This window comes from Aptenodytes forsteri, unplaced genomic scaffold (genome assembly GCF_000699145.1).
Source record: "Aptenodytes forsteri isolate BGI_AS27 unplaced genomic scaffold, ASM69914v1 Scaffold23, whole genome shotgun sequence".
Taxonomy (NCBI): domain Eukaryota; kingdom Metazoa; phylum Chordata; class Aves; order Sphenisciformes; family Spheniscidae; genus Aptenodytes; species Aptenodytes forsteri.
The window spans coordinates 568,896-588,357 of NW_008796043.1; the positions used below are offsets into that span (position 1 = coordinate 568,896).

A 19,462-nucleotide genomic window follows, 5' to 3' on the forward strand; every position below is an offset into this window, starting at 1 on the left:
CAGGCCATTGCGAGGAGCAGGCAGCCTCCAGCACCCTAGAGCTTAATTACTGCCAAGACAGAGCACAAAAAAAATATCTTAGCACAGGGTGCGTACTTTTTCTCTTTAAGCAAAATAGTTCTAATTAATCACACTCGTGCACTGCTTCTTAATTTACCTTAATTTGTAATGTTCAGTGAGATCTTGTCCCAGTTTTCTCTGATGCGGATTTAAATATTTGTGCGAGTTTTTCTGAAGCCAACCAGCATTTTGTTGACGATTTCCTTGTTAAAAGACAGAACAATTTTTTCTAATTCCAAGACCTAGTACAGCAGCAGGAGATTGCTAAAGAGAACATAGAAATACACAGCACAGCTAAGTAATCCCTGGAAACATATCAAAATCCTTTGAGTCTCAGTCCTTGGGAACTTGGATGGAAGATGCTAAGCAAATGTTTGATTTCTTGTTTCAGTCCCTCAAGGGCTATAAATACACCTGTTTTGACAGGTTGTGGCAATGGATGCAAGTGATATCGGAAACAGTATAGCTGATAGCAGCAGCTTTTGCCAAAATCCCCTGGAAAGATATCTATCAGTGATTTTTTTTGTAATCTGGCTCTTTATCTTACACACATAGCAGACACCAAACCCTGAAAGGAGGTTTCAAAGACGTCTAAATCTGTGTCTCAGGAAGGTAACACCAGTGCATGTTGTGTCAAGTGAACCTTCTGTCAATAAAAATAGCAGCATTGTGTATGTGCATTGCTGAATATGCCTAAACATTCAGCAGGCTCACATATTAAATCTTTTCAAAACAAGCACTGTACTGTATAATAACCCAGCTAAGCAACCTTGTACTTTTCTAACCCACAGTATCGCAGAATTCTTTAAATTGTGATTCATGAGCATTTTTTAAAATAAGATAGACAACTGCAATGAATCTCTGTCATATTTAAGCAATGGTAAAACCAACGTCTCCAGAATTCCACAATTCTTATGGCCCCAGCTCCTGAGGTCTAGAAAAGGCTGGAGAAGAAAAAGCGCCACGACTACAGACAGCTGCAGACTGGACAGTGGATTTACCGAGGTTATTTGATAAATGCTCTATGCCACGGGCTGCAAACTTCATTTCAGCCTTAAATTCAGTAGGAAATTAGACCTTAAATATCAGAACAGAAAACTTACAAAAGCTTGTTGTTCTCAAAACGACCATAGGTATTCATTCACTGAGCCTCCAATTTCTTAAGGAAGTGCATTACGAAATCTGAGGTCCTGAAACCGTTCCCCATCCCCTTCTCCATGAGAGTACAGTTTCACTTATTTCATTTTCCAGACAAGCTACTGCCAAAAAACACACGGTGCTCTTCCCTTAGTTGGAGCAAATTCAACAGAAAATAGTAAGACTTAATGTATTTAACAGTTTGCTGATTATGCATTGTTACTCCAATTATTTTGGGATTAATTTGAATAAGACTAGGATCAGTACAACACTACTCTGCATCTCCCCTTCTTTGTAAAAAGGTGACATCACTTGCAATCAGGTTCCGAAATAACATTAAATATACCATTCAAACACACCAGGCTCCTCCTGACAGGCAGCGTAAGCAGAGCGAACGCTTACCCTGTTAGGAACAACTGTAGGCTTGGAGCTTTTGAAAAATTGTTTTGACTAGGGTTTAAACTCTTCATTAGAAAAAAAGCAGGCAGCTTAGTAACAGAAAATTAGGCCCTGTCAAAACAACTTCTGTGAACCATCTCAGGTGTAATCAAAAACCTTAAGTGAGCCCTAAAGTATTTAAGTGTGATAGGCTGATGCATTAAAAACCCTAGCGCTGGGAAGAACCTGCCAAATGAGTTTCCAAATAATTAAGCACTTCCTCTGCCTGCTCTGACTGAAACATGATGTGAAAAATCTTGAATACTACACATTTGTCCCAGCTTCTGCAAAAGATTTTCCTTTCCCCACCAAAATCAGGTGGAAAATCAACCATGTGGCATTCTCTCCTGGGGTGTTAAAATGAAGACTGTGGCCGTGCGGAGAATCCTGACCAAAGCTAAATTTGGTATTGAGTACCAAAGTTAATCCTGCTGGAGGAACTGTACCGAACTATTTTTAAGCATCTAAGGAGAGAAGAATTTGAACCTGACTGTTGAGTGGGCACACACACACCTTCCTGCCCTTCTGGTGAGGACTCCATATTACGTGCCTTATTAACCAGCAGTGCAAAAAATGCTCCCTGATCCAGGGCACGTACGTGTGTATTCATTTTAAAGCAAGGGTCAAAATCTTCTCTCATCTACACTAATGTAGCATGACAGATGCTGACATGACCTGTCATGAGCCTCACACAGAAATGGCTCTCCCAACAGGCAGCTGTGTGCTCCTTACCATTTTCTCTCCAGAGCACCGGGCTATGTTTGCCCCAGGAGCCCCATGTCCCTTTCACGCCCTTCCATCTTGAGCAAGTCAGAGGAAGGCACGATCAGAGGCCTCCCAAGGTCTGTGCTGCCAAAGTGCGCCATGAGCCTGTATTCATTTTTTACAGTCAGTTCTTTCCCTAGTCTTTGTCTGTTCCCTCCCAAGTATTGCATACACTCTGCTAAACGAGGAGGAGAAAGGGAGAAGTATGACTCGAGCCTTGCAAATAAATTCTCTTTTCTTTGAACAAGGGTCAGGCTGAGGAAGAGCGCGAGATGGGAGCGGTATGACCAGAGTAACCTGAGGCCAGTCTTCACGCTATATGATCTGAAGCACCAGACAACTCCACTCCAGCTATCTCCACAGCTGTGCAACTTTGTCCTCTCTAAAGCCAGGCACTGCTGTTTCACAAGCTGCACCAGCAACTGCAGAAGTCATCTGCTGCTGCATAACTCACCAGTGGACAACAACCTGGGTGGCCACTGCCAGTTTGGGGTGTTGGGTTGTTTTTTTTTTTTTCCAAGAGATGCAAGAAAGCAGCTCGGGTCTGGCTTTGCAAGCTTGCCTGAGACACAGCCATCAGGCACTCGAGTTTTTCCGTCGTCACTCTTTCATATTTCAAAATGAAAGAAGAGCCGTCATTAGGACACGTCCCACTGGCTACCATTTATGCTCCTCTTTTCGGCAATGCTTCTACTTTTCCACATGCTTTCACGGCTTCCCCTCAGTGCCCGCCTCCATTCAGTCTTGCTCACGATTGCAGCACACCTTTCACCAGCGTTCACCGCCACTACCATGTGCGTCCTGGACCCAGTCTTCTTCCTCTTCCAAGAAAACAGGGAAAACATTAAAACTGCAACAAGAGAATGCATTGTTCTGCCCATCTTGAGCAGAGGGGAGGACGTGCTCCTCCTTAGGGATTTGCCTCTCTCAGGACCTACAGTAGGAGCCTCCTTCCCACCGACAGACCATGTTCAGCCCAGCAGCTGCTGGGTTGTGTAACCACTTGCTCCTGTTTCAGCTGGGTCCAATAATCAAACAGGGATTTCTGGCCCTGAGCCCCCATTCATTAGAGCACCCGGCTACATGGGGTTTTTAATTCAAGATGATAATAAACCCCTCAGGCTGGAAAAAAAAAGAGATAGGCTTACTGTGGTAGCTTTTGTCCCAGAGATAAATCATTTTCTCAAAATTTGGAAAAAAAACTAATGGCAACATTCGGAAGGTTTTAAAGTTAAAAATATAACAAAACTTAATGGTTTCAGATGCTTTTCGTGACAATGTAACTGAAAAATGTCTTTAATTTGGAAACAAATTAAATTTGGCAAAGAATTAGTACATAAGACAGCCCAATTGCATTTTGTAATTTGAAAAAAATTAAAAACAGATAAGATACCGTGAATTAAAAATAACTTCTGCACATTAAATTCTCATGAACTTTCATTAAGGTTTGTATTACATGTCCCAAATGTACAATTGTATGTTGTAATACACTAGATCGCTTTATTTATAAAATACCTTTAAAGCTACTGAAAGCCAGAGCCAGAAAAATGACTATATAAAAATGTTATCTTCTCGCATTACAACTTCATTTCCAATGTGTGTATTTAAAACAGAGACGCAGTCTCAATTTCAATATTTCAGATGCATAACTGAACTTTCTAAAAGTTCAATGCCAATTGAATCCATGTACAAGTCAGTCATGTCTGTTTATTTTACTGATAAAAACCTGGTGCCAAAGCTGAAACAGCTATATTAGAGATAAAGCTGGATTCTCTTCTAATTTGTGAATTACCTACAGACTAACCAACTGTCCCATAGTTGCAGTTCTTCTTTACAGATGATGAATGAATGAATCAGAGGAGACTTGTTCTGACTTTCTTGGGCTGGGTTCACAAGGCTACCATCCAGAAAGAAAAAGGGCTTTCTTTCATTTTTCCCTACAAGCATACATTTTTTATGGAATGTTCCAGTGACTTGACAAATTGTTTATCACCCCTATAGAGCAGTATTTTTTTGGTTAAAACCCAAAAAGCTTTCATTTGGAATGCTATTTTGGCATCTCTTGAGAATTTTCAGCTTGGATTCGGTTTGGCCTCTCAGATTAAACTACGTCTCCCACGATGCACTGGGTATTGCCCCCTCCTTCCTCAAACATACCAAGAAACTCTCTTTGGTGTTTCATGGGAAATATTTCATTCCTTACAGAAAAATGCTAACATGAAACAGTAGAGCTTATAGCAAGTCATTTTAAATATTTTTTCTTTATTTCTGTTTTTCAGATGTTCAGCTTTTTGATGAAAAGTCCAAGGTTTTTGTAGAAACAAATCTGAAGGCCTCATTTTCAGTCAAAAATAGAGTAGAAAGGAATTTTTTGAAATAATTCTAACCAGGGTGGTGCTGAAAAAACAAGCTATTGCAGACTTCCATGTTTCCAGTCACCACCACAAAGCTAGGCACTGAAGAACATTTTGCTGTATTTGGCCATAAGATCATATTGATCTTATCTGACCATAAGATTTTTCACGTGAACAAGAAAACAATGTATTTGAAATCAGCCTGTTCTCCTGCTTGCTGGTACGCCAAAAGCATACTCAGCACTCAGAGAAGTTTTCTCCTCACACCTCAGCAAACTGTGAACCTTATCAAGGAAACTATCCCACTTTGGATGGCATTACGAGTTTGGAAGGGGACTCCTCTTCAACTAGTCAGATGTTACACTACATTTTATGTGCCAAAACAAGACTGGTTTCTTTTAAGACCAGAAGGACCAATTAAATAATTTAATTTGACATCTTGCAAAATATCCTGCTTCCTGTAGCTACTCATGCCGTAAGACCTGCCCTGAAGAGCTATCATGGAGCAAAATCCAATAGCTTCCATTTTCTGAAGCCCACAGCACGACAGTGCCACAGCTCTTGAGCCCCGTCGCTTCGGGGTCAGCTGCTCCTCTGTTTGAGAAGAACATAAGGGCACTGGTACACAAGCCCAGCTTTGTGTCAGCAATCATTTTGTGCATTTAATAATTTACCAAAAAAAGGTAAGACAAACTAGGTGGAAACTACGCATTACAGAAAGGCACCTGCGCTGCAGTTGGTGTTTTAAAGTCAGCTCTTTAAGGGGTATTTTTATTGTTCCCTTCTCTTACTAGAGCAAGATCCAAGAAGACTGCAAGTACATGAGCAAGTCTCACATAAGGCACGGTTTGCACTGAAGACCCTTTGCACCTCTAAGTCCTGCCATCTCTGCAGGAGCACCTCCTTGAGTAACATCCAGCTCCCTTTGCAGGCTCTCCTCATTGCCTACACAACAGTCCCGGGCACTCATAAACCAGGGGGGGACAAACCCCGGAGAATGACCAAAGAAGACAACCATTTCGTACCGTGAGCTGCTTCCGTCCTTACTTTCCAGCTCAAGGAGCAGAAGAGAAGAGGGAAAAGCAGGAGGTCCAGGTGGCAGAAACAGCCCCAACCCAAATGGAGGTGGAGGCTGCCCAAGGCAAACGGACACTGCTGTTTCGCATGACAAGGAGCACGTGCACCACCAGAGCCAGCCTCCCTCCCTTCTCAGGGAGACCTTGCCCTGCTAGCAGCCAAGTAAAACAGCATCAGGTAACGGGGGGCAGCAGGCAGGCTGGAACTGAAAACTGAGGAAACGTCGTTCATGTTCCGACTGTTGTGCAAAACTTCACAGGAAAAGCAGTTCACTGGGCAACCCAGCATTTCTACTAAAATACTCTCTCTGCTTCTAAACTTTTTAAGATCTTGCAAAAAAAAAAAAAAAAAGGCAGCGTGTAAGTTAATTATATGCCCCCCAAAATCACTCAAAAGAGCACAGTATTAATAATTTGCAGAGGTGAGCAGGGGAAATTCACAGAAATGCTACAAGGTATAACTGGGTACCAACCAAGACCCAAACGCGGCTGCTGGCAATCCAGTCCATGGCTCTCCAGCACCACAGAGGAGGAAGCTGAAGTGGAAAATAACACAGTCCAACTACTCCCAGCATGTTGAAAGGCACAGCTATACAGGCCTTTTCTGGCATCCCATCAGACAAGAAGAAATCCTAGAATTCACACCCATTAACATTTACATTTAATCCAAGCGCGATACATATCACAATTTTGTTGCCCAGTTAATGTAGAGTTTATCCACCTTTGCCTGTAGAATAGAGCTGTCACCCATTAGATTAGGCCTCACTCAGGAGAAATTTGATTTAAATCAATGAGAATTCCTGGCCCCCTGATGGTCTCTTTGGCAGCAACACAGACAAGCAACGGCATGAGCAGCCAGGATTGTTTCCACTGTTTGGTCTTCAAGCACCAGCTATGCGATATTATCTGACGCCTCCATTCAACAAGGAAAGATTCAGAAATTATATTTGTTTTAGCATTTTCAAAACCATCCTTCCTGCTTGCATCATCATTACTGCAAATGGTTCAAAATGCAGCATCTTGTGTCCTACAACCATTGAGCAACACAGCTCTCTGTGAAAAATTTGCACTGGATACCAGGCAGATTTTACATGTATTTTAGAAGTCTTGTGCTTATTTTCCTAACATCTTACATCACCATTCTGCTCTTCTTATAACTTCCCTTCGGTTAGTTGGATTGGGTGGTTGTCTGTGCTGTATTCTCACATCATGTCTGTAAAACAAGATGTGTCTGTCATATCTACAGTCAGTGCCCAAAGCTGATGCTCTACTTAAATTTCTTGTGAAAGGACTTAAGCTTCTTGAGGGTCACTCTCTCAGAGGAGGTGAGAAGGGTAGCCACACATATCTACGGTCAGTGCCCAAAGCTTAAATTTCTTGTGAAAGGACTTAAGCTTCTTGAGGGTCACTCTCTCAGAGGAGGTGAGAAGGGTAGCCACAGAATTTGCAACAATACATCCTGCCTGTTTTGCCTAAATAAGAAGTACTGAAGAAATACAGAGAGAGGGGAGAGGTTAGGGTCTAATTGTTACTACCTGCTGATACAGTTCTTTTATTGGACTTATTCAAGATGACCTGTAACACTGCTGTGAGGCATGTCAGAAGTATACATTACAACTGAGGTATCCAAATTATGCAAAAAATAAGTGTTCGTTTTCATTTCTTAATGGAACGTGTATAACAAATATACCAAATTTCCTAACTATAGGACAGTGGTCACTTAGAGCAGTGTAGTTTATTATATACAGTGCTCTGCCAGCGTGCCTGTCTTGATGTAGGCATCAGAGAGCAGAAAGCACAAACAAACCTCACCTCTGAGCCTTCAATACTGTCTGATGAACCAAATGATTTTACATACAGCTTGCTATTTCTGCCGTACTGCAGACTCAGACAGACATCAACAAGCAACTTTTCATAATGCTCTGAAACCCCATCAGATGGTCATTTTATTTCAGTACCAACATCATGCCCATTAGCACAAGCCACTCATTCACAGCAGCCACACCTGCCATTAACAAGAGACTCAAGGACAGACCTTAGGCGATTTAGTCCCCTACGGAGATTTCCCTTTGGTTTATATAACGACATTGCATTTCCCCTTCCAAATCCTAAGGCATACTCTATTTTCTCCTTTAGTCTACATCTGTCAAAAGCCTGATATTTCAGTGTTTCACACTCAGAGGAGGGTTTTGAGTCTTAACCTTTTCAGCATTAATTGCATTCCCCATTTCCATCAGAAAAGATTTCTTGGAGAAATAAATTAGGCCAATAAACTGATATACTGCTTTAATTCTGTTTGAACAGAACAGGCAAGAAAGGGGAGAGAGTCAGGGCTATTTTCCATCCTGTGTAACAGAAAGACAGACAACTCAGGGGACAAAGGATCCAAATCGGTGTAAATCAAGTTTCTCTCAGCTTCCCCACAGAGGCATCACCAGTACTGGGCAAGATCAGTAATCCTAGGCTAGCCCAGTGCCACCTTTCCTCTTTAACCCTTGCAAGGCAGTGTTACTGAGAGGTAAAAATACAAAAGGAACGATAAAAATACAGAATGACCCAGAGACAACACACACTGTAGGAAGATGCTATTCCTTTTCCCACATCTAGAGCGCCCTGAGGCCAGCAAGCTCGGGACACGTAACACTTAAAAAGTCATGGGAGACAGAAGGCTGCGGGAAGGCAAGTCATAAGGCTGGTCCTTGTACTTTCCAAGGAAAGTGTCACCACATCCACCATTTGCCGCAAAGAGCTGAGGATGAGGGTCGAGTGTCAGCATGGGGGGCAGAAAGAGGCAGCCAAGAAAGAAGAGGTGGGCAGATGCCTGTGGGGTCTGCCATGAGAAAAAAAAAAAAAAAAAAAAAAAAAAGAAAAGCATCTTACAAACCTGTTCGCTACAAGTCCCATATTCATAACTGTTTCCAAATGGAAGGCTGTGTGAAAAGCCAAAGCAAACATTCTCAATTCTTTTTGAACCCATCAGACAATATAGGAAAAATATGTGCATTTTATGGTTTGAGGGTACAACCTTTTAATTATGTTTTTGCATCGTCATGTCCAAGACCTTTTTTCTCCTCAAAAATTAATATTTCCTCAAGCAATGCAGCTATTTATCTTGGATGAACATGAATTGAAACACAATCTGCCTCTGCAGAGAGAGGCGCAGAAGAGTTATAACATGACACCTAGGGGAATTCAGAACACATTGCAATGCAAACCTCCTCATTTTTCTAGTGCCTTTTCAACTGAGTTTCCTACAGTTCTCTTAACAGTTTCCAGCTATTGTTTTGCATATGCCGTACATGCACGCTCATGGAGGCACTTGGAAAAAAAAAAAAGAACAAGTGCAGGTAATGGGGAAGGCAGGGAGAAATTGAAGCAAATAAAATGTAGGCTTTTTCTCTCTACTGGAGCCGAATGAAACGCAGTTCTGTCATCCAAGACCAGCAAGTGTTCTGGCACATAATCACCTCTCACTTCCCTGCAATGAAGCACAGCCTCATGAGCACAAAGCTAAGGAAGATGTCAATCAACTGCTTTTGCCACTAAGGAATTTTATCTGCAGCAAGACCATAAAGCAACGGTTACAAATGATACTTAAATTAAAATGTACTGAGCCGTTGCAAGAAAATTCAGGCCTACTTTGGAAAAGACATTACATTTAGTGATAATTGAGGCTCTCGAAAAACTTACACCTAGTGTTCAGGCACCAACTTTCCCCCCTTCGAGCCTTACAGACTTAGTAGCTGGCCAACAAATCATACAGCAACTTCCAAAAGATGAACAGCAGCAATAATAGAAGCAAAAATACCAGAATGCATTTGTACTTAATGGATAAGTGCTAAAGTACCAAGAGGACAGTGAAGGAGGAGTGTTTCCATATTCAATCTAATTATTATTTCACAATAGAGAAGTTTTTATGCACATACAACACCTTTCAAGCTAAATCATCAAAAAAACCGCTTCCTACACAGTTTACACAACCTATCACTAAAATGAACCCAGTTTGGAGCGACTGCCGATAAACAGCTTCTTTATCAAACACTGCGCAACAGCGTACTAGGAGGGAAAATCCTGGCTTGGTCACTCCTGGTGAATTCTGACATCTGCAAAGATTTTAATGAGATCCTTTTGGGCAAAGCCAGCCGGGCAGCCAAGACTAGGTTTAGTCATGGGTGAAATTTCCACACACAGTAACACTCATAGGACTTGAATGTCCTGCCGTGGAAGGGTGAAAGCTTCCCCTTGTGACCTCAGCGTCACTTCTCTGTTGACTAAGCTGAATTTCAGTTGCGCCTGACAACTCACCGTCCCCAGGTGTTGCAACCGGGGAGAGCAAAGAACATGCTCTCTAATTATAAGACTCTATTTTGCAAATCCTTCAGCTTTCAGGGGTTTGCCTGGAAAGTACTGTACCACAGACTCAAAATGTCCTGTTATAAAAGGAGGGGGGGAGGAAACAGAAATATGAAATGTGTTCCAAGTGAATCTAAAAATTTTGAAATCTATAAGAGACAGCTGGGAGGCTTCCCATTGCATCACTTGCCTATACTACTGCAAATCCTTCACTTACTCCATCCAGAAGGCCATATTCAGCCCCAACATAAAAAGGTGCATTGCACAAGGCCCTCAGCCCCCACAGAAGTCAATTCACAAGCCAAGCAGTGTGACCTATTATTTTTTTGTAATCCAGAAGAAATAAAGGATAATATATTCTGTTTTCTTGTTTGTAAACCACTGATGCCATTATCGTTTCTGTAACCCAAAAAAAATTTAAAAAATAGGAAAACAGATAGTCAGATTTCTCAGCCAAAGTGTTATTTCCAAACTTACACTTCACAAATAAAAGGTCCCAGAAAAAAAAACCTCTTCAGGCAAGCTAGAAATAACCAGGCCAATAATTTATTTCTCTGTGGTTCAATGTGCGTGGGACACCACCTGTGGTTCATTTAGCTGCAGCAGCAAAAGCTCACCTCAACCTTGGCCACACAAATACCAGAAAACTTAACATACTTACCATTATCACAGTGAGGGAGATGGTTAGTCTTGACACACCACTGAAAAACGAGGCAGCTCCAATGGCGGCAAAGAGACCTGGATCAATCCATGCACCGTATTTATTAGTTTGAACCCCAAAAATGGAAACAAGGATCAAACCGATTATCCTGCCATACAAAGCTCCTGTGTACCTGTATGCAAGAAGAAAAAAAGCAATCCTTTTGCCAATGATAGTGTTTTCTAGAAATGCTTCTAATATTCTGCTGATCCCAGATTAACTGTGGCAACTTCTGTAGCGACTCCTTTCCCAAGAAAAGCTCTAGCATCTTTCCTTAGTATGAGCATTTACTTAGTGCCAATCACTAGCATGAAACTGCCAGATTTACCGTACTTTGAAGAAAAAGGACTATCGGCATGTCTTTCTTAATGTCCTTCAAAGCCAAATGAGAATGAACCTTACAGGAATACAGTCAAAAGTATAGGTCACAGATATACACACCGGGATATTTCAGATAAAAAACCCGCACTTCTAGAGCTCCAGCCTTATATAATTTCTTAAAATTAAGTCTACCTGTGCCCCATAAACCCGGCAAGTAAAATATTACAGCCATATAACAAATGGGCAAAATGGAGTAATAGGTATTAATGACCTGCCCAAAGCTAACCAGGAATGAAGCTGTGAAGAGAACCCAGAAGTCCTCAAACCAACCATATGCTACACTGAAGAGCAAAACCAAAATTTAGCACAGTTGGGCATGTAATTGCTGGCGTGATACACAGCATTTCATTCCATATGCAAGGAATTAAATATACAGATTCAAGCATCAGCCAATGAACTGGATTTGTACTGACATTCACCTTCCGGAAATGATAAATTATTATTACTTATACAATGGCCATATATGATATATATTATCTGATTTGGGGAGCATCATCTTGCACCATTACACAACTTTTTCCCATTTATTCATGCAATTAATTCATTTTATTAATGGATGCAGTTTTAGTAGTTCTAGAATGTTACAAAAATTAGGTTATTGGGTCAGAAACATGGGTGCTGGCTGACAGACTTGACTATCTATATCTATTCAGCCAAGTATGCCATGTTTCAGCAAACACTGTGTATTAAAAATTGATTTAGACAACAGTTTGGGGAGGGTAGGAGGCAAATACTCAGGGGTAGGGCAAAGGCAGAAGGTTGGACACACAACTATTTCTTTTTAGAATTTTTTCAGTATTTGAACTGCATTATCCTGGATACCCACTCTCCAGCCATGACTCCCTGCTTCCTGAACATTAAACCTCTCAACATGACTGTAAGAACTTTGCTCTAGTCTACCACATCTTTCTAAAAAGTACAACAAAAGACCTAACTGCAGTTTTCTCCAAAGTCTAGGGTGTTGATGTCCAAGATTAAGATTCAGGCTATTATGTGCATAAGAAACAGATGAAAAGTCTGGATCTGAACCCGTATTTCTACAGTTACAGGGATGGAGCCAGCAGCCGAGACTCCCTCTGGGTCCCCAAAGGATTCAAATGATCTATACTTGGAAAGTACACAGTTTTGGCTATGGTCCTTCCATAGCTATTCTCAGATGATTTTTCTTCATTCTTTTCCACAATTTTAACATCTCTTTCCAAGCAAACCATCCTGTTCCACCTATATAACCTCCTCCAAGCACTTATAGCTTTGCTATTGCCAAGCTTTCAGCTTGCGATTCGGGTTGTTGCTACTCAGCACAGGCCTTTTGTACAGGAAGCTCAAACCAAGATGGGTGAAGCTTACAGCATAGGAATAACCAGGCCACTGGCAACAGCAGAACCTGCCGTCCAACAGCTGAGGATGAAATAAAATGCCAAAGCAGTGCAGAGGGATGTGTATCCAAATTCTTCATGAGTCCCACGTTTAAAGAGATACGTGATCCCTTGCTTCCCATTTTCAACTAGAAGCGCAGCAGCTGCAACACAGAGGAAGACATGTGGAGAGATACAAAACATTAAAAGGATCCTTTACAAAAAAACCAGTTTGTAGTAGTTCTCATTTGCCTAAACCTGATAAGAAATCAGCAAAGTGCATAGATCAGTTAGTTGGGGTTTACATGACAGCTTCAGCATCTGGGGCACTTTACAGGAAACAAGGAACATTTGTTCTTTCCAGTCCGGTCTGTGTGATGTTAATCTTGATCTAAACAAGGAGAAACTGCAGCCATTTAAGCCAAAGAAAGGCAACCGTACTACTTCAGCAGGGCTCTTTCCCCGTTCCTTTCAGAGGTAATAACTCGGGAACTTCCCACCATATTTGGCTCAAATATGGAATTTAGTTCTGATATATCCCTCAAAAGGGAGCACTACATTACTTTGAAGAAAACCTACGCTATGAGTAAATATACTTGGATATCACCTCAAGTTATGTAAATTCAATTTGTTCCCGGGTATCAATCACTTAGCTCCCCTTACCTTGATTGAAGGTTTGATTAGAATATCTGACTCCATCTGGACCAATCCATGTGCTTGATGAACAACTATATTCTGAAATTTCTCTCTTGAACTGATTTAGGCTTAAATTTAAAAAAAAAAAAAAAAGTAAATGGATGAATATAACTTACCTTAGTGCCTGTACAGACTGTGTCTATTAGATATAAATTTTACACAAAAAGCCTACTTTCCCTTACATCTCCCAATTAAGTTGTTTTATTAACTAATATCTCTAGTTTACTACATCAGTTTATTAATTATTCTACTAAACTAATAAATCTGGTTTATTAATGCTCATATTCCTCTGCATAAACCTCCTGCTGCTGAAACCCGAAATTTCCAAAACCAGAAATCACATTACACTGCCTAAAACCAGAAAACAGGAAAAAAAAAATCTGATTAAAATGCCCAGCCTGGCCTCGATCTCCTCGTCCACACATATCATTGTAACTCTATTAAACAGGATTAGCAGACCAAAAATTTATCATCCCCGACAAACACTTCAGTGGGTAAGCACAGCATCCCAAGCTGACAGATGCATTTGCAGTTAGAAAGCTTTGCACAGGAGAGCGCCATGGAGAGCTGGAAGGACTCGGAGGTTTCCCCTTTCACAGCAGCGCAGGCTATACCCAAACCACACCTAAAAGGTGTTTGTCCAACACATTCTTCAAGCTCTCCTTCGGTAAATACTGGCACCGGTTATTTCAACATCTTGCAACTTCGGCTGCCAGTTATCATGCCGACCATGACCAGCCTTTCTGTACAGCACTACTATTCCTGGACACTTTCTCAATCTCTGTCGTCTGGAACAATTGCACGCTCCAAGCAGGTATGACTTCCTTCTTCCATTAAAATGCCAGCCTGGCCTCGATCTCCTCGTCCACACATATCATTGTAACTCTATTAAACAGGATTAGCAGACCAAAAATTTATCATCCCCGACAAACACTTCAGTGGGTAAGCACAGCATCCCAAGCTGACAGATGCATTTGCAGTTAGAAAGCTTTGCACAGGAGAGCGCCATGGAGAGCTGGAAGGACTCGGAGGTTTCCCCTTTCACAGCAGCGCAGGCTATACCCAAACCACACCTAAAAGGTGTTTGTCCAACACATTCTTCAAGCTCTCCTTCGGTAAATACTGGCACCGGTTATTTCAACATCTTGCAACTTCGGCTGCCAGTTATCATGCCGACCATGACCAGCCTTTCTGTACAGCACTACTATTCCTGGACACTTTCTCAATCTCTGTCGTCTGGAACAATTGCACGCTCCAAGCAGGTATGACTTCCTTCTTCCAGTTTGGAAAGCATCCAGCATGTTTTGGACATCACCACAACCTAAACAGTAACAATATGAACTCTGTTTCTGGAACAAAGAGCGGGAGATCTGTGGTATTTGACCCACCTGATCCCTGCTCAGAACTACAAGGAAAACTGAAAATGCAGCCAACTTCTAGTGCAAGAAAATTTCTTCCAGACCCCAGATTGGCAACCAAAGGAACACAAGATACTTCCCAATCTTGTATTTGCTTTTTACATTAATCCAACCACTCAGACAAGAATATATTCCAAATTCATAATAGTCAATAAAAAATAAAAATCTTATTTACTCCATCCTGCTTTAGAAATCATACGATTGTGTAACCCACTTATAGCAAAGCCTCAAGTTCTATACACGTCTTTACTACCGGTAAAGGAGTGCACACACAAAAACCAGCACATCTGAGAGGCAATTCGAAGCTTGCAGCAATGCCAAAACAACAGAGAGAGAAACAACAGAAGAAAGTTGTTTTACCGTTAAAATACATGGTTGAGCAAGAAGAACAAAGCACAGAGAATGGAGATGTAGGACTTGTTTACACACAGGGTTTTGTACCACTAACTCTTTCTGTTTTAAATCAGTATATTTAGTAGAGACAGACTTCTCCCTGGTGCCAGTGGGAGGACTGCACTGCCACACTGCCTGCTGCAGGAATACATGTGCTGTGCTGAAACCTGCTAATGGAGGAAGCCCACTGCTTCTTTACCTCCTTCTCCTGCCCCCCCACAACCTCCTATTCCTCCTTTTCCCAGGAATATCAAGGCCTGCTGGAAGTGCTACAAAACACTACTGAAAGCACTGTTCCAGTATAAATTTATGAGGATAAGCTATGCTAGAAGGAAGTGCTGTCATACTGGCATAGCCACATACAGCCCCATCTGGAGCTGCAGCTCTTGTACTATCATGGTTTAAAAGAAAAAACATACACTTCACCGAGTTGGATCAGTACAAAAGAGAAAACTAAGCATCTTACAAATTTTTTGTTATGTGGTTCTTACTGGATATCTTAAAGTGGAAAGGGTGCCTCTTACTAATCTGTTGGACCTTCAAAGCTTAAAGACATTTACCTGCCTCTGGAGCTCTGACTAAGAATCTCGGATTACGCTGACATGAGCCAAATCTAAATGTTCCTAATTAAAATTTCACAACTGCAATCATAATTCCCTTTTTTAATTTCTAAGACTGGGAGAACAGTGAACAAGATTCTTTTCCACGTTTAGTCTTGTACCTTATTACAAGCTTACTAGAGTCATCATCACTGCCTTCAGCATATGCATGGCCTTGCAAAGTCCATGGCAATTTGGTGCTTAATTCCCTTCAGATCTATCAGTTTTCAACAGGATGTACTCTTTATAACTTGTAGCCACACCAGATGACAAATTGGCACAAAGACCGTTTAGCCTCTAGGCTGGATCAGCCTGACTATTTTCGATTCAGAGACAGACAAAAAAAGCCATGACATTATCGTGGTTTCAGATGTTTTTCCTTTAGAGCAAACATAGTTTTGTTTTGAAAAATAACATTTTGCAAGCATTTAGTCCTTAAAATAAAAAAGGATGTCGGGGTGAGGAAAAAGGCTTTTCCTGTAGCAATCCAAATAGCCATAGTCACCAAGTCCTGGTACTAAGTAAGTGACAAAGTTTGCTTTTGTGAAGAATATGTAAATACACATTATAGCAAACAATACTGAACCAGGTATTGCAAGTCAAATGACAGTCTAGAATTGGTGGCAAGAATGGGAAAGTATGTCTGCTTTCTATATACTTAAATAAGCTGTTCAGAGTCCAGTCACCAATGGCAAGTTATTCAGTATTTACATACTGAAATTGCATATATGCAATATATGTGACGCTGCCCACTTGGGTTCGTATTATGCAATATATGTGACGCTGCCCACTTGGAAGGAGGAATTCATAAATTTTACAAATTTATAAATTTGTAAAACTACAAGTTAGTAGTGGCCATTTGCAATGACTGAGAACTCAAGTTGTCAATTAACCTCAATCTGAGCAATTCTTTTTCTACCTCCTCTGGATTCCTCATAGGTATTTCTCAAGAAAGATATTTGGACTGCAAAACCTGTATCAGATTCAAGGATGTCTCCAACTGTATGACCCATAAATCCCTAGCCGTTCAGCCACATATCCCCTGCCTGTTTATTAACATAATATTTGTCATTTTAAGTCCCCGGATTACAGTTTGTGCTGTAGTGGCACGCGCCTCTGATGTGTTACCTGTTGGTGTTCTTATATAGATGACTGAACAAATCATGTCCCTCCACCAATAGTAGCTGACTGAAGCTGAGAATAATGAAGGTTTTTCAACAGTTTCCAGTTCCAGCTTTCCAGTTAAAGCACAGCCTGTTTCCTATAGACTTATATACCTATATATAAGGTGTATACACCTTTTTAATCAAAATCACGATTCCAAATTGAAAAAGTCCTTGCATGATACATAACAGCCACGTTTCAGGCCCTTTTCATTTTTGAACTCCCTTTTGTTTCTTTCTTTCTCCTTTTTTTTTTTTTTTCTTTAATTTGACATGATGGCAAATGCCTCTCACTGGAAAAGTTTAAGTGTGATTAAATTTCAGTGATTAAAAGATTAAGTGTGATTCTTGTCTCTACATGAATTAATTTTAAACATTCAGCTCTGATGCACCTTTGAATCTTTCCATCCCAAATCTTTGTAACAACTAACTGGAAGAAATGGTTAATAATTGTATTTACATAGATATGCTCCCGGTGACTCTCCCCACTTACGTTTCTGAGTTGTTTCTCAGCTGGTAGTTTCTCACGCTCATGACTGGAGTGCAAGGAAAGAAATACGGTAAGTATACTGTAACAGTCGTCGTACATACCTGCAGGCATTAAAATAAGTAAATAGACTATCGTGAGATGTAGAAACAGACAAAAACAGAAAGAAAAGTGTCTAAAATCACTAGTGCCAGCAGTTACCACAAGGAAATTGTCCTTTCGTCTTGCTCACACATCCCAGAAGATCAGCATTTACTCCTAAGCAGCCAGTGAGGCCCAGATTCATCCCATCGAAATTCAGGGACTCAACTGTTGCAACGAGGTAATTGACCTCCAACCCCGCAGCCACCAGAGAGCCACCGCTACCTCCAGAGAGAAAGATTCGCAGCACATGGGATGCTCCACATGTGCCCAGCCTCCCCGCCACGTGCCACGTTCAGCCAGAGCTCCTTGCAGGCTACCAGCCTGAGACTGCAACTTGCGCACAGCAAGGACTCAGGATCTATATGTCTTTCATTAAGGACCTAGATTTTTGGTTGGTACTTAAAATTATGCTGTGTGTCAAAAGCAATCCACTGCTTCAATTTAAGTTACTTCCTGATTTATGCAAATTTGAAGTTCCTGATCAGCATGAACAGCTAAAGACTTGTTTCTAACTAACTTGTTAACTTATTGCTTCCCTGCCCTTTCAAAGAGGATGTTATGAAAGGACTAATATTCAGGTAATCAACAGAAAGAAGTTCCTAGACATCCTAGCATACTAGACAGCTATAATGCCTAAAGCAGATTACATACTATCCAGTAGAGACACAGGCATTGCAATCCAAATGGATGAAGAGACTTTACAAGGTCCTTCTACTAGTTTTCCATATACCCATTTTGAAGTAAACATGAATGAAACCAAAAATGTTTGGAATAGAGCACAGCAGGTGGTGTTTACGCTGGCTGCTTTGCATTCGCCAAAAACAAAGGAAGTTTTTACATGAGATAACTATATTTCAGTTATGCATATTTTTCAACATAGCATAGTTCAATGTAACAGTTATATTTCATTCAAAACTAATCTTAAGTTTTTTATCTTAGTTGCGATCAATTTACATTTCTAATAAATTAAGATACACCCAAAAATAAAAAAGAGTTAGAAAAGATTGCAGTAGACATCTGGAGAGAAATTACTGGAACACACAGCCATAACAGTAGTATATCTTCCAAGCACAAAGTTTCATGCACTCTGTGGACTGTTTTAAAAAAGTTCAGGTAGCACATTTATAGAAACCCTCAAGCTGAGATTCAGCTGTGCGCAGTTGTGACAATTTGTCAGACAATCGTATCTCAAGCCTTTGTTTCCCTGTATCTCAAAGATTATAAGCTTATGGGCAGAGCGCATCTACAAGAGATAGATGAAACTGGGAGTAGTTCGGTCTTCACAAAGCTTAGGTCAGGTTTTGTTTCTGAAAACTTAACTCTGGGACAGTTCAAACCCAGGTCAAGTTTTTGCCAAAGCCCCGAAGTCCAAAGGGAGCTAGAAGGACAGCTAGCCTGGAGCCAGTGGCTACATATTTAAAGCAGTAGCCTATCTTCACAGCTAGGTAGAAAAAAATATAATCCTGTCGAGTAACGTTTTAAAGCTCTGACAGTTTAAGTATATATGCATATGTCCTTAAATTGTTCACCCTGCCCATGGAAACACTGAGCTTTTGGAACAGAAGCATTAGTCAACATGATAAAACATTAGAAAAAGAAAGATAGCTCTGCCAGATTCTTGGCAAAACATTATCTACATTGTGATTTCCTCACAGAGAGAAAGGTGATGAATTGAGGAGAAGCAAACGCAGGCCAAGGGGCAGAAGGGCACTTAGGAAGACGGCTTCACCTAATCTATGGGCTGAAGATTAGATATCCAATTCCAGTCAAAGGAATGGTACTCCAGGTTATGTTGTGGGTGTGGAAGATACCGTGACGGGTTCTTTCCAAGTTTAAATGCAGACTGGTTTATACAAGATTATTTTTGGTTAAAGTCACTGTGACATAGTTTCTTTCAGTTGCCTGGTTATGTGAGTTTAATAAAAAAAAAAAAAAAAAAAAAA

General features: G+C 40.9%; 1 protein-coding gene across 1 annotated transcript in view; it reads right to left on the reverse strand.

The window, feature by feature from the left end:
- LOC109279658 (chloride channel protein C-like) overlaps window positions 1–19,462 on the reverse strand; it is a 210,823-nt gene that overhangs the window by 172,211 nt on the left and 19,150 nt on the right. The window contains exons 8-11 of the mRNA XM_019473736.1: window positions 17,382–17,479; window positions 13,283–13,383; window positions 12,612–12,783; window positions 10,845–11,016 (exon numbers count right to left, since the gene is read on the reverse strand). Coding sequence (XP_019329281.1) covers window positions 10,845–11,016; window positions 12,612–12,783; window positions 13,283–13,383; window positions 17,382–17,479 — 543 coding nt within the window. The remainder of the gene's footprint in view (window positions 1–10,844; window positions 11,017–12,611; window positions 12,784–13,282; window positions 13,384–17,381; window positions 17,480–19,462) is intronic.